Source organism: Manihot esculenta, chromosome 10, assembly GCF_001659605.2.
Source record: "Manihot esculenta cultivar AM560-2 chromosome 10, M.esculenta_v8, whole genome shotgun sequence".
In the NCBI taxonomy this organism is placed as follows: Eukaryota; Viridiplantae; Streptophyta; class Magnoliopsida; order Malpighiales; family Euphorbiaceae; genus Manihot; species Manihot esculenta.
Window position 1 is genome coordinate 28,452,302 of NC_035170.2, and position 13,710 is coordinate 28,466,011.

The window sequence follows — 13,710 nt, forward strand, 5'->3', positions numbered from 1 at the left end:
ATAACTTTTAAGCCCTAATGCCATAGCTATAATTAGTTTTGCATAAGATCCTCTGAGGCTCTGACATCTAAAAACACACCTAACTTTCCTTAAAAGGGCCTCAAATAAACCATATGCAACAGAACTTTTGCTACCCCAAATCTGATTTCTCAATAGAAAAGGAACAACACTTGGAGAATGGATAGAGTAAAAAGATTTACAAGTAAACACTTCAAATAAGTTCAAAAGACCAATTCCTATCTAAACTAGAAAAGGGCAGAAAGGAAAATAGAAAAGGTGTTATTGTATCCCGATCATATAGTTTCCAAAAGCACAAGATATAATTTAGAACATTATATGGGATGCTCCTAAATAACTTCAAGTCAAAACATTGAACTAACTAGTAGCAACAAAAAGAAAATGTATGACACCAAAATAGTTATTTAAGTTTCAATCCAAAGAGCCAAGTGCTAAAATAAATAAGAAAGAACAATTTTTTATTTAAACCTTTCCAATCAATAAATCAACAGGAAGTTTTGCTAAATGATGCCCAAGAGGTGTCAATTCCTCGTCACCTTCTAAAGCACCAACCTGAAAATGGTCCAACAGCAGGTTGTTAGTTTCATAGGCAAGCTAGATGAAAATATAAGCCCCAAAGTAACAACTGCCACTACAATTATAATCTGTAGATACTTTTGAAATATAAAACATTACAATATATGCAACTTATTGTTTAATTAGCAAGAGTATCAGCAGCAACCTATACAAATAAGAGAACAGAACAGTAACATACAAGAATCAATCTCATTTCCCCAAATTAATCCCCTTTCCGGGGAATCCTCTGGAGAGAGAGAGAAAGAGAGAGAGAGAGAATGCGGCAAACTGAACAAAAACCTAGGAAGATTATTAATATGTGCAAAACATTTCCCAAAACCTCCTAAGATAACATACATAAAATGGCAAGCTGTCAAGTTTATATAAAATCTGCTAAGTGATGACAAGCAGATTTAATAGGAACCAACAAATAGTAACTGTTACATATCAGCCTCAACTTTGTCTACCAGTAGCCAGAAGTGCCAATAATCAAATATTCACTCGTAGAAACTCAAACTTGCCAGAAATAACCCATGAACAGTCTTTAATCTCTTACACTTTTGTTGAGGTTCATCAACAAGTACTAAAGACCTTGTGCTTTTCTCAAAGCAGGACACTTTTTGTCCTTTTGGAGTCGGATAATTCAAATAAACAAGATTAACACTATAATCAGCTAAATCATATAGATCTCTTTAAGTTTGTGCCGTATCTTGCTCCAGAAAATTCTATTTCCTTCTCATAAGCATCAGGCACTTCAATCTTTACTTTGTTTCAAGATTCTAAAGTAATACCTCCACTTTTTTTCTTTTTGGTCAATATACCTTTTGTGAGAACTGCAGTATTTGCGAGTTAAGAAATGTCGAACCACCGCCCATCTAAAAAGCTTAAGATATTAAAAAATATTAAGGTCTAAGGATGGTTATAGACTTTAATCGTTAAATGAGGACCAAAAAAAAAACCAGTTCTGATCTCTACAAGAATTACATTCTGGACTATCAGGATAGACAAACTCTGGTCTCACCTAACTGAAATACTAGAATGAGTTGTTAGGTAATTTACATATCAATAAATTTAATTGGTCAAAACTCTTTGCATATCTCATGTGATACAAGTGAATTAGTTGTCCTTTCTGCAATTTCTACCCATCATACAGTCCCAATTGACAAACATAAGTTAGAATTATCAATTCAATAGGAGAAAACTACCTCATATAACAATGAAATCGCAGAGGTCATTGCCTCATCCTTGGGAGGTTCCAAAGCCTATAGTTAACAATATAATCAGTTAGAAGACCTCATCAAATTAAACCATCTATCCTACAGAGCCTCAGGAGGGGGTAGTTACCTTTGATAGAAATGGCTTTATATGACCCAGAGAAAGTATCTTAATTTGCAAGCATAACTCCACTAAAGGCATCCGAAGCATCTCAGGAACCTTGTGAATATACAAGGGGAAGAAAGGAACATTCAACAAATTTATCAGCAAGTGCATGATGATAGATGCCTTAATATTATTCATGCAAAAGTTACCTGATAAGGACGCATAACTTTCTCATATCTATGACATGTGTACAAACAAAAGCATGTTCCAGGTTTAACACGTCCAGCTCTTCCACGACGCTGTCTCGCATTTGCTTGAGATATCCAATCTTCAACCATGCTTGTTAATTTCTAAAACAAACAATAAAACTGCTTAGACACCACCACCAACAGTTAAATAATGAACTGGAACAAAGTCTATAGGACCTCAGAGATGACATCTATATATATACATATATATATATAACTAATAATAAAAAGGCTCATTTGAACCTTGATCTTATTGAAGAACATTTTCTATGCGTATACATTTTGAACAAATGTATAATTTATTTAAAAGAGTGTGAAGCCTAACTAGGAATAAATCCCTATAATTATGCCACCTAATTTAGGAAAAGAATAATTACATAATCACACACATAATCACACAGGTTGGAGTGAGCCTACATCCACAGAAACAAAGCCTCAAAGGGCTACATCTTTATTTAATCGGATTCTCAATCTCATAATATAAAGGCTTGCTTATTTATAATGGAAAATCCAAAATATAAATGGTCTGATACCACAAAGTAAGGGATTCTCCAACGAAATAGTAATAAAGCAAATCCCTCTAATAGGAATATATGTACATAAATTATTCTACCTATTTAGAAATATTATCCTACACTAACTGGAAATAACTTTTCATAATATTTCCCTTAATTATAGTATGGAATCTCATCAATTCCAACACTCCCCTTGATGAGATTCTATGTAGAAGCCAAAAAACTTTCTTACAACAGATTACAACTAGTAGCTCATAAGCAGACTCATAAATACTCACACAAAGGCACCCACACAAAGCACAAAAGATAAAACAACCTTGAGAATTGCACTTCCCCCCTCCAAAGACAATGCCAACAAGAAAACATCAACACAAAATCCCTCTCCAAGGTAATGTGAACAAAGAAACATCACCCCAAACCAAAGTCCCTCTCCAAAGATGATGCTGCAAGGAAACATTGCAAAACAACTCATAGAGTTGCACAAAACACAAATAAAAGATAGAAACTTAGGTGTGAACAGTGTCTATGAATAGTGCCCATGCATTGTATCTAAATCCTAAAGAACCGAAGGCTTTGATACCATGTTATTGAAGAATATTTTCTGTGTGTATTCATTCTGAACAAAGATACAATTTGTATACAAGAGTGTGAATCCTAAATAAGAATAAATCCCTGCAATTATGCTACCTAATTTAGGAAAAGAATATCAATTATCGGCATATCACATGCATAACTACATAGTTGACTTTCTATAACCCTAGAGAAAGTATAAAGACCTCTAGGAAAGAGCAAAGGTCTCAGGCCTAAGGTTTTCAGTTTGGAGTTTGGACAGCATTATGTCATTCTGTTTCTTTCTTAACTTTTAGAACAGCGGAGAAAAAGAAAATTATTAACATAATTTCCAAGTGAAGAAAAACAAAAATCCCAGTAACTGAAAAAGTTGTCATTGCTTGTGCCAGAAGCATTACATGTTAGCTCACAGGATTAAATGGAAAAGATGATATGCAGCTATCTAGAATTGGTGAACCTAATAATATATGATTTTCAGTGGAGCCTATAAACTAAAACAATTCACATAACCTTGAAATATTACCGCTTTCATTTTCAAGTACTTTAGTATATCAATGAATTTTATTAAAAAATAACAATAATAATCAAGATTCAAACAAAAAGTTTGGACTATACCTCTTTACATTTTTGTTAATTTGTGCATTTATAAACAGGACCATACAGAGTTCTTACAATAGCATGGATCTAGGACAAATAAAGGGAAAAAAAAAGCTTCATACAGAGTATTTAATGACAAGGACAGGGACATCAAGGAAGTAGAACATTAACAATCATTTTTAAATATTTGCTAGCTTCAATAACGCAGGTTTTCTTGTAAAACCTCAAAGTTTTCTCAATGGTTTCCTTCGCTTAAGGGCTTCTGCTTCATGGAATTTCTAGTTCAGCATAATTAGACGGCTTTCAGTTTGTTTGCTTTGCTGTTTATAGATTTGTTCTGGTTAGACTATAAGAATACAGTATCCTAGACAATAGTATTCTCTCCTCCCTTAAATTTCAATCGTTAAAAGAGCAAATGTTCCTTTTTATTGATATGGAATTCTGCCAATAGTTATTACCTTAACATAAGTTTATTCCTACAGTTTTCAAAGGCATGTTTCCTGGTCTGATTTCCTTTCTTTCTCTCTCTCTTCCTTTTCCTTGTTCCTATCTTTTAAAGGTTGCCTGCAACAGTAATCTGTTCACAGCACCTACCGAATTTTCTCCTTTTCTTACTCTAATAAGACTTCGCTCACCACCATACCCCTAAAACTCGTTATTACTTGAGATTTGTCCACAATAAAAGCCTCATTTGTCAGATGGTTGAACCTGTCATAAGATGGTCAATTTTTGTGTTCCCTGAGCTCTGCATGTCCACTCATAAAAAATTATAAACCACCTCACAGCATGCCATTTGCAATTCCAACAATTGACTCGTAACCATCTGCTCATTTTCAACTGAAGTAATGGCAAGCTACTAAAACAACTCTATATGTTCATTACCTCCATGTTGACTTTCAAATAAACTACCTGTTGTTGGTGGTATGATTATGAACCATTCTTATGATTCTCCAGCAGTAAGGTCCTGATAAAGGATATGTAGAAAAAAAGTCTGGCTGTCAAAATTTTACATTAAGTGCTGCTCTCAAGACTAAAGCCAATGCCTGTACCAAGACTTTTAAACATTGTATAATGAGACTATGGCTCCTAGTATACCTACTACGCAATATCTAAGCTCTCACATACATGTCCATTAAGATAGTATAATTCATTATCTAAGACATAGCAACTCTCCTAGTATAGGTCATACAGACAAAAAGTAAAATTTTTGTGCGCTGAAATTATATAAAGGACCGTGCTCTTTGTGGAAATACATTAAATACTTGAAAACAACTATCATTAATCATTATCTTTTAAAGAATTTAAACAAAAAATCAGAAAACCAAAAGAGGATGGAAAAACAACAGACCTTCTGAGGATTGTAACGATTTTCTTTATGCTTCCCACAGTCAATCACATAAACTACATCATCTATTGTTATACTTGTCTCTGCAATGTTTGTTGCAATAATAACCTGCACACAAAGCAGAAAAGAAAGAGAAAGAAAATGAAAAAGGCAAGTATTGAACCCAGAATATCTTACCACTCCTCTCAAGAATATAAATCCAAGCACAATTGAATACATGAACTTTTCCATCCAAATCCCTTAAATATGAGAATGCTATGCTCTCTAAATAGGAAAATCCAACTGGCTGCAACTTTTTCCAGAGCTCTGGGAAGTGTTTGAAAAAAAAAGCCTTGAATGCTACAATCCCTTCATCAGGGGCAATCCTAAATTTCTTTTAGGACATCCACCAGGGTACAACACCACATTTTAAACTAGGGTTTCAAAAGAAAGCAAAGGGGGAATTTTCTACATTTGGTTTGGTTTTCAAAAATTACTTGATGTAAATCCATAAAATATTTAAGCATTTGAACCAGTTGATTCAGGTTTCAGGAAGTCTCAATGATCTAACTATATATGTGGTATCACAGTCTAACCAAATGACCCAGGTGCTATGAATCACACCCTATGATTCCTCATAAAGTGGCAGAGTTCTAGTCAAAATAGGACATTATCGATTATAGGAGATTATCCTTATCCATATAAAATTCCATAACCTATCTCAAATACAATTTTATCGTCTTACATGTGCTCCTCACAGTGTTCAAACTTCAAACTCTATCCAAAATGCACTATATGAGTAGCCTCCATCATCAAGTACCCTATTTTCTCTATAATTAATTTTATGATTTACTCAATATCCATACTGCCTTAAGCATCAGATGGATTCCAAGTCAGCCTGCCCATGTTCTCTCTTATTTTTGGTGGTCCATGCTCGAAGGAAAATTTCTTGAATAACAACATTACTGATTGGAAGCATAAGAAACCCATGAAGCAAGGGAGTGTGCCATGATGTAATATACAAGGGCAAACTAAACCTATTGGCTCCATATGTCTCCAAATTGTCACCTTGCATTAGTGTTGTACAAAAAGGAGTCTAAACTGAGTAGCTGAACCCACACTAATAAAACCAAAGATATATTCTCAGTTATAAATTCTTTGCAAGCGGGCTCCACGAGTGGTTATTTTACAAATGAACATCAATTAGAACCCGATTAAAGGGACCTACCTCCTTTTGAGCTCCTACCTTACCGATTATCTTTGTCCTACTCTCCCATGGAACTCTAAATTTCATCACAAGATAACCAACTCCGACAAGGACCTCCTTTGTACAAGATCCAAGCACATAATTTAGCTCCAATGATGTTTGCATAAACAATTAAACATGCAACAAAATCACTTATCACAACTTCTATATGAGGAGCAACTTTGTTGAGGAAAATAATGCATTCTTAGAAGAAACATAATTAGACCCTAAACTAATTCAAAATGGTTAGTCTTTACAATGAGCCACAACACTAGAAGAATCAATAATAATTGACAGCAAGAGATTACCTTACGTATGTTTTCAGGAGGTCGTAAAAACACCTTTTTCTGATCTATTGATGCTATAGATGAATGCAGAGGGAGAATCCAATCAGCTGATTCTCCACCAAATCGATAAGAAGCTGCTAACCTATCAAATAACATGTAAATTTCTGACACTCCCTGTTACGGGTAGAAAGTGTATCAAATTTGTGAAGAATACCATACTTAGAGAGAAGCAAATGCTAATGAGTTATTGCTGCAAAAGCATTATTGATGGACTTACAGGCAAAAAGACCAATATGGCACCTTCATCAAATGTTTCATCAACATGGCAAATCAAGTCTTCCAGCAGATCATAATCAATGACATCTTCATTCAATCTTTTCTGTAAAGAAGATTGAGCAATTGCATATTATAAAATCTTGAAATAATTGGCATGGAAAATATGACATCAATACAGCCACTGCACGTACCAAATTCTGTTGTGTTTGCTCACCATAAGAACAATAAGTGCTTGAAACATAATGGGGATTAACGTAGTCCTCTGAAAGCAAAGAATCATCCCCCCATCCAGATAATACAAGGTTCTTTTTTCCTCTGCGGTTATTCACAGGACCACTCTGCAGCTACCACTCATTACTTAGAAGTTAATGACAAAAAAAATGTTGAATTAGCAATAGAAGACCAACTACATGCATCCAACAGACCAAACCTAAAATTAAAGGAGTACGTAAATAATACCATAAAGTTGATGAATGAAGCCAACCAACATCCAGAATATTAAATGTAAAAAGTAATTGTAGATTTGCAAACAAGAAAGCCTTCTAGAACAAGAGTGATCCTAACACATGCTTAATTAAACAATGCACGGTACCAAGCTTTCATGCATACAATTTATTGTTGAGAAATTCATCAAATAACTGCTAAAATAAGACTATGAAGGGCTTGTATTCAAGCACATTAGGAAGTAAGATATAATTCGAAGTTCATATGTAAAGAAGGCAAACCTTCACCGAATCCACATCAACAGTCCAACCATGTCAATTACAATTTACATAAATGAATGGAAAAAAATTAATGATTTAAAATTAGAAAATCACCTCTGCAAAAGAAGTTAATATTTTATACATATTCAAAATGGATCTACATAATCTGAGTCATGAAATCATGTGTGCTACATTAACCAGCCCATGTGGCATCAAAAACCATAACCTTATTTTGGAATTAATATGTAAAACCACCTTATTAATTGTGGATGTTTCATATCTTAATGCAGCTGGAGAATCTGAAGCCAAGTGATAGTTGATACTTTCATATATATCCTCAAGAAAGTAAGTTGTCACAGGATGTGTACGGCCTTGTGCAGTAAGAACAGGACAGTGTCCAAAGTAACTTGAAAATAAAGTTGAATCAACCGTTGCGGACCTGAATGGCATCAATTTAATAATAATCAACACGTTTTCAGAGAACCAGAGAAGTTCAAACTGAAAATATGCATACATAAGAATAACTTTCAGCTTTGGATTGCCGTGATCAGATTGCTTCTCAATCAGGTTCTTCAAAACAATAAGAAGAAAATCACCCTGTTACAGCAAGAAAAATGATAAGTTTGTGCAAGTCAACCTTTTCTCCTATTCTTTTGCTGTATAAAATGACATCTAGCCAAGTACATCACATGTATTTCCCTATCATTCAGGAACTTGAAGGCAAATATAATAATGAATGGGTCAACTCAGTAGCAAAAACCATAAACAGCAAAATCAATTAGGCCATGCCTTGATTTAGCAGTGCATATTTTAAATGCTTTAAAATAATTTTAAAAAATCAAGCTGTGAGCCCATCCAAGTGAAATAAATGATAATGAAGGAGTGCGCCTTGAATTCTCTTCTTTGATGTAAATATTGATTCCACTTGAAATTGTTAAACCATCAACCACTATGGGTATAAATACTGTAGACACATGAGATAAACAGCCGCCTGTTGCATGAATATCACCAGCATAATTGGGCATGTTAACTATCAAGCAGAGGTAGGTGAAAACTTTTTAGTCTTATCTTCTTGGCAATCAGGGTCATGCATTTCCTATAGCAAAACTCACCATGCATTTATATAGCAGCACTCCTAACCTCGAAAGGAAACCAAGAAGCCTAGTAAGAGTTAGAAAGTTTCACTTCATAGTTCATAATGTGATGCCCGTAGTGGAACGTATCCACCAAATTATCAAGTACATAGCAGTATATCATTCTAGTATTCTACAAAAAAATCAACTGATTTGCAGGTGATTTGGGTTCCTTACAAGGGCTTCAATTAGGAGATATATCACGACATCACACACTTTCCAATATACAGTAACAAGACCGAATCCTAGTTTCTAGAGACTACCTGCTAGAAACATTCGCCAGTCAACAAATGAAAAGCAAAATGGAAGCTCTTTATTGAACAGAACTCCTCGAATTATTTGTACTCAACATAAATATGCCACATATGACATTAGAAATAAATGAATGTCATGTGTCATCACCATACGATCTTAAGATTTTATTGACTCACCAAAGACACTGCATATGTGCTCTATTATGAAGGGAAAACTAACTCCATTAATTTATTCCCATGAAATCCACTAATATGTTAGAATGAACTGCCCTTACTTTGCTGCTTGCTGAGTAATACAAGTAGGAACATATTACCTACTACACATGTAGTACACCATACAAGAAAATGAAAGGAAAAAAATGAAAGAAACAAGATTTGAAATCTAAGGACCAACAAATTAAAATACTTAGGCTACATTAAATTTCACTCACCAAAATAGACCGCTCATGAACCTCATCAACTATGACATGAGTAATGCCAGTCAAGTTTCTATCCCCCTGCAAATTGTACAAAAAAGAAAAAGAGCAAATTTCTGAAATATTTCATACTTATTTTAATTTTCAGATAAAGAAAATTATAAACAAAAGAAAGTTGGAACATTACGAAAAATGGAAAAAGATCCTACGCTAAATTTAACTCATAATATGATACCCCATCCATAAATATATGCCTTCTTTTCTTCACATATTAAAAAAAATGTAGTTGATATAGTTAAAGTGATAAATTTGCTTATCCCCTACTAAAATCAAAAAGAAAGGGTGACTGAGTGCATGAAGCATCCCATGCTTGTGAGCTCTAGCGATCATATGCTTCATAAAATTAAATGGCCCACGTACTAATTATTCTTGGAACAAATGCAGTTTCAATTTTTTCATGTATATTAAAAATGGGGGCATATTAGGAAACTAATAAATTAACTAACCTTTTAAAAAAGAAAGTGGACTATAATTGGAGATAAGTGAAAACGAAAAGTGAACATATCTTTACAGATGGAAGTAGTATTGATTTCAATTCAGATATTGATGCCAATCATAATATCCCCTTATTTTGTTTTTTGAACAGAGCATCACGACAAGCCAAAGTTATGCATATGCAGCATTTTTTTTCTTGTGAAAAAATAATATTAAATGAGAACAGGAAAGTATGATTAAGGTAACAAGGATTGGTTTTATCCCACTGAGGGAACAAGGAAATTTTAGATTTTCTTTTTTGGAAAAAAAAAAAAAAAAACTTGTAGTAGCTTCAAATTTTGAAAATTGTTTTTATATGCATATAACATGTGGTAATTTACAACTGAAGTAAAAGACATGTAAATTGTTTTTTGTTAGCAAAATACATTGTGGGCCAAATTTAAACACAACAAATTGAAGAACAACCAATGACTTAAGCTTACCGCTAGCCTTCTCAAAAGTATGCCAGTTGTACAAAAGAGAAGCTTTGTTTTCTCACTCCTACAGAAATGAAATACAGGCAAAAAAATTTAGTTTTCATGAATAATGATACCCCACAAAAATATAACACAACTACTACTACAGTATTCCACAAGATATTTAAGTGTTGCTCTGGGTGAAAGGATGAGTCCTCAGAAGTCAGAACCTCTTCTCAAGGGATTGGAATAAAATCCAGATGAGATTACTTGGACCCTGCTTTTCTTCAGGAATTGAAATCACTCCAAATGATATCATAAAACCTTGAATCGCATTTTTCTTACAGATTGCAATTAACCATAGCAGCTTGACACTTCAATTTGATATCATGGATCCTTTGTCCAAATATTTTTTTATCATGAATTTTCAGCTGTGGTGTTATTCCATACAAGATTTAGCACGTTTAGCACCATGCTAGAAAAAACTTTATAATAATGAAGTATTTTTTATATTCTTACAGATTGAGATTACTCATATGGGTTCGACACTGCAAGTTGGTTTCATTGATACTTGTCCAAATCTTTTCTATCATCATATTTCCAGCTGTGATGTTGTTTCACACAAGATTTTGTATGTTTAGGACAATGCTAGAAACTTTTTATAATGATGAAATATCATTCTACAGTTGTGTTTTGCAATGAGCAAGTATGCCTTCTATAGTAAATATTGAAATGGCTTAGTGATAAATTTATCAAACCTCAATTCATATTGATTGAAAACCTTCTTTCTATCCCATTGCTATACTTTTATCCATTTATTGAGTTTTATGTTCTTCTCCATCTTTCCACAAAGTTCTTGTAGCAGCATTTTACAAGAATTGAGTATAAAGAAGAGGCTAAGGCAAAGAAACAATGTTTCCCAAATAATTCTTTACATAAAGTTCTACAGAAAATTGTGATTTGAGGATTTCAAAAAATGTCTTTTCAGGATACTTCTTTTTGGATCTTGCGAATCTGACTTCGAATATAATGACATAGTCACCATCTGCTGCCTGCTAGCTCAGAGAATAGATACAATTTTGGTATTTGTGAGTTGTAAACATGTTATAATAATCTGGACTCTGGACTTTCCATTTTAAGCTCTGCAAGATTTTCATCATGCTTGTGTGATAGAGAGAGGATTTGACTACTCTCACTAGGGCTTATGATGCTCATAAAAAAAAGGACAAGTTCTAAGTTGTTTTCAATTAGTTTAGGGCTTAAAAACATGTCAGGGTTTCAGCCTAAAAGAGGTACTATAGTATAATGTTACATAGAAGAGAGAAGAAGAGTTATTAAGTGAAGATTGATGAGGTGGCACTAGAAAGGTAGGAAAGGAATTAAGTAGTTAGCCGAAGAAGTTAGGTTGTTGTCAAGTAGAGGAATTAGTTACTAGCAGTTCTTGAGTCTGCTATATAAATCAGATATCATCTCTTGTATTGGATTCCAAGAATTATCAAATATTAATCACTCTTTCTTTCTTCTATATCTCTCTCTATCTATCTAATTCTCTCTACTCTGCATTTCTCCCCTTTCTTGCTTCCCCCTTTCTTCTATTTTCTCTCCCCTTTCCTCTCTTTATGACTTGTTAGGGATTCAATCCTTAACAAATGGTATCAGAGCCAACGATTTGGAGGCCTAAATTCCAGGTTCTTTCCATTCTCTATTCTTCTTCTCCTCTCTGAATTTCTTCTTCCTTCTTCCCCGATATTTCTTCTCCTCTTTCCTCTGCTCCTCTCCTTTCTTTCCCTGGCTTGGAAAATCCATTCTTTTACCTAACTAGGGTGATGATAAGAGACCATCAACATCTATTACAAAGTATGATTAAGTGGGTCAAGCTGCTACAACAAGATGCAACTGGAAGGATCAAGTCTTTCATTTGAGCTCAGTTTTCATAATTCTTCTCTTTCACATTCTTGGGGACAAGAATGTGCTAATGGGGGAGGTATTGTTGCATATAAGAGAGAAGAAGAGTTATTAAGTGAAGATTGATGAGGTGGCATTAGAAAGGTAGGAAAGGAATTAAGTAGTTAGCCGAAGAAGTTAGGTTGTTGTCAAGTAGAGGAATTAGTTACTAGCAGTTCTTGAGTCTGCTATATAAATCAGATATCATCTCTTGTATTGGATTCCAAGAATTATCAAATATTAATTAGTCTTTCTTTCTTCTATCTCTCTCTATCTATCTATCTAATTCTCTCTACTCTGCATTTCTCCCTTTTCTTCTATTTACTCTCCCCTTTCCTCTCTTTCTGACTTGTAAGGGATTCAATCCTTAACACATAATTACAGAGAAGTAGAGAGAATAGAGTAGAGAAACAGAATAGAGAGAAAAGATGAGAGAAGAAGGCAGAATTAAGAGGGAAATGGGAATGCATTTCTTATTGAATTTCAGAATGTCTCTCCACTGTAATTAAATCTGTATTTATAGAAATTCCGAGTTGAAGATTAGATTTCAGGCTCTGTAACAGAATAACTGTCACTTTTACTCCAAAATATGAGTAGCTAGCAGCTACGCCTACTAGCTACAGAAGTAATAACTCCCTAACTACTTAACCAGATTCTGTAGCTACTAGATTATCACTTATGTGACAACACCCCTCCATGAGCACTGTCTTGTCCCCATGATGGGCAAACTCCGGAAATTGGGACAGGAGAAAATTTCTGTCAGTACTGTATTTCTGTCCTAAAAATGAAACAAAACAACTGCAAACAATTTCAATTTGTGTAAGCATGGGTTTTACAACCATTTGGTTCTATTTTGAATTAACTTACAAGGAAACTAGAGACTTGGTTCAGTGTCAAATTTTGCACAAAAATTAAACTAGAGTGCAAGAAGGATTTGGGATAAATAAAGCATTCCATAAGATTCCATAAACCTATTGGGAAATGGAAAGAAATAAGATGTTTACTGAAAAAATAAGCATGAGTTTCAAACAGACAAACCCTAGTTTGTCTTTCAACTAAATCTCAAAACAAAAATAATGATCAAAAGTATGCAAGTAGAAAATGAATGAAACAAACACAACAGTACCACAAAATCCAAAATATGAATGCAGTTTGAGTTTGGAATTATGGTTCACCTTAGTCCTCACCAAATCCACAAATGTAATGATAAAAGCCAACAAGAAAGAAGAAAGCATTAACACCTTGCACTATCAAGACGAACTTGATAACCAACCAAAGAGCCGTTCAAACCAGGTGAGGCTTCACATCGCTCATCAGAAACTCTTTCAGCCACAGAAATAGCCTACAATATGA

General features: G+C 34.1%; 1 protein-coding gene across 5 annotated transcripts in view; it reads right to left on the reverse strand.

The window, feature by feature from the left end:
- Positions 1–13,710, reverse strand: part of LOC110624428 (DExH-box ATP-dependent RNA helicase DExH7, chloroplastic) — a 39,459-nt gene that overhangs the window by 6,938 nt on the left and 18,811 nt on the right. For 4 of the 5 annotated variants that reach the window (XR_002489412.2, XM_043961090.1, XM_021769556.2 and 1 more), the window contains 13 exons: positions 13,599–13,699; positions 10,441–10,498; positions 9,479–9,544; positions 8,175–8,257; positions 7,916–8,099; positions 7,148–7,300; positions 6,958–7,059; positions 6,702–6,854; positions 5,172–5,276; positions 2,103–2,243; positions 1,918–2,007; positions 1,779–1,835; positions 487–570 (listed from right to left, as the gene is read on the reverse strand). Coding sequence is in view for 4 of the 5 variants with exons in the window: in XM_043961090.1 (XP_043817025.1) it covers positions 487–570; positions 1,779–1,835; positions 1,918–2,007; positions 2,103–2,243; positions 5,172–5,276; positions 6,702–6,854; positions 6,958–7,059; positions 7,148–7,300; positions 7,916–8,099; positions 8,175–8,257; positions 9,479–9,544; positions 10,441–10,498; positions 13,599–13,699 (1,377 nt within the window). In the remaining variant the exon portion in view is untranslated. The remainder of the gene's footprint in view (positions 1–486; positions 571–1,778; positions 1,836–1,917; positions 2,008–2,102; positions 2,244–5,171; positions 5,277–6,701; positions 6,855–6,957; positions 7,060–7,147; positions 7,301–7,915; positions 8,100–8,174; positions 8,258–9,478; positions 9,545–10,440; positions 10,499–13,598; positions 13,700–13,710) is intronic. The other variant, XM_021769557.2, reaches the window with a different exon arrangement.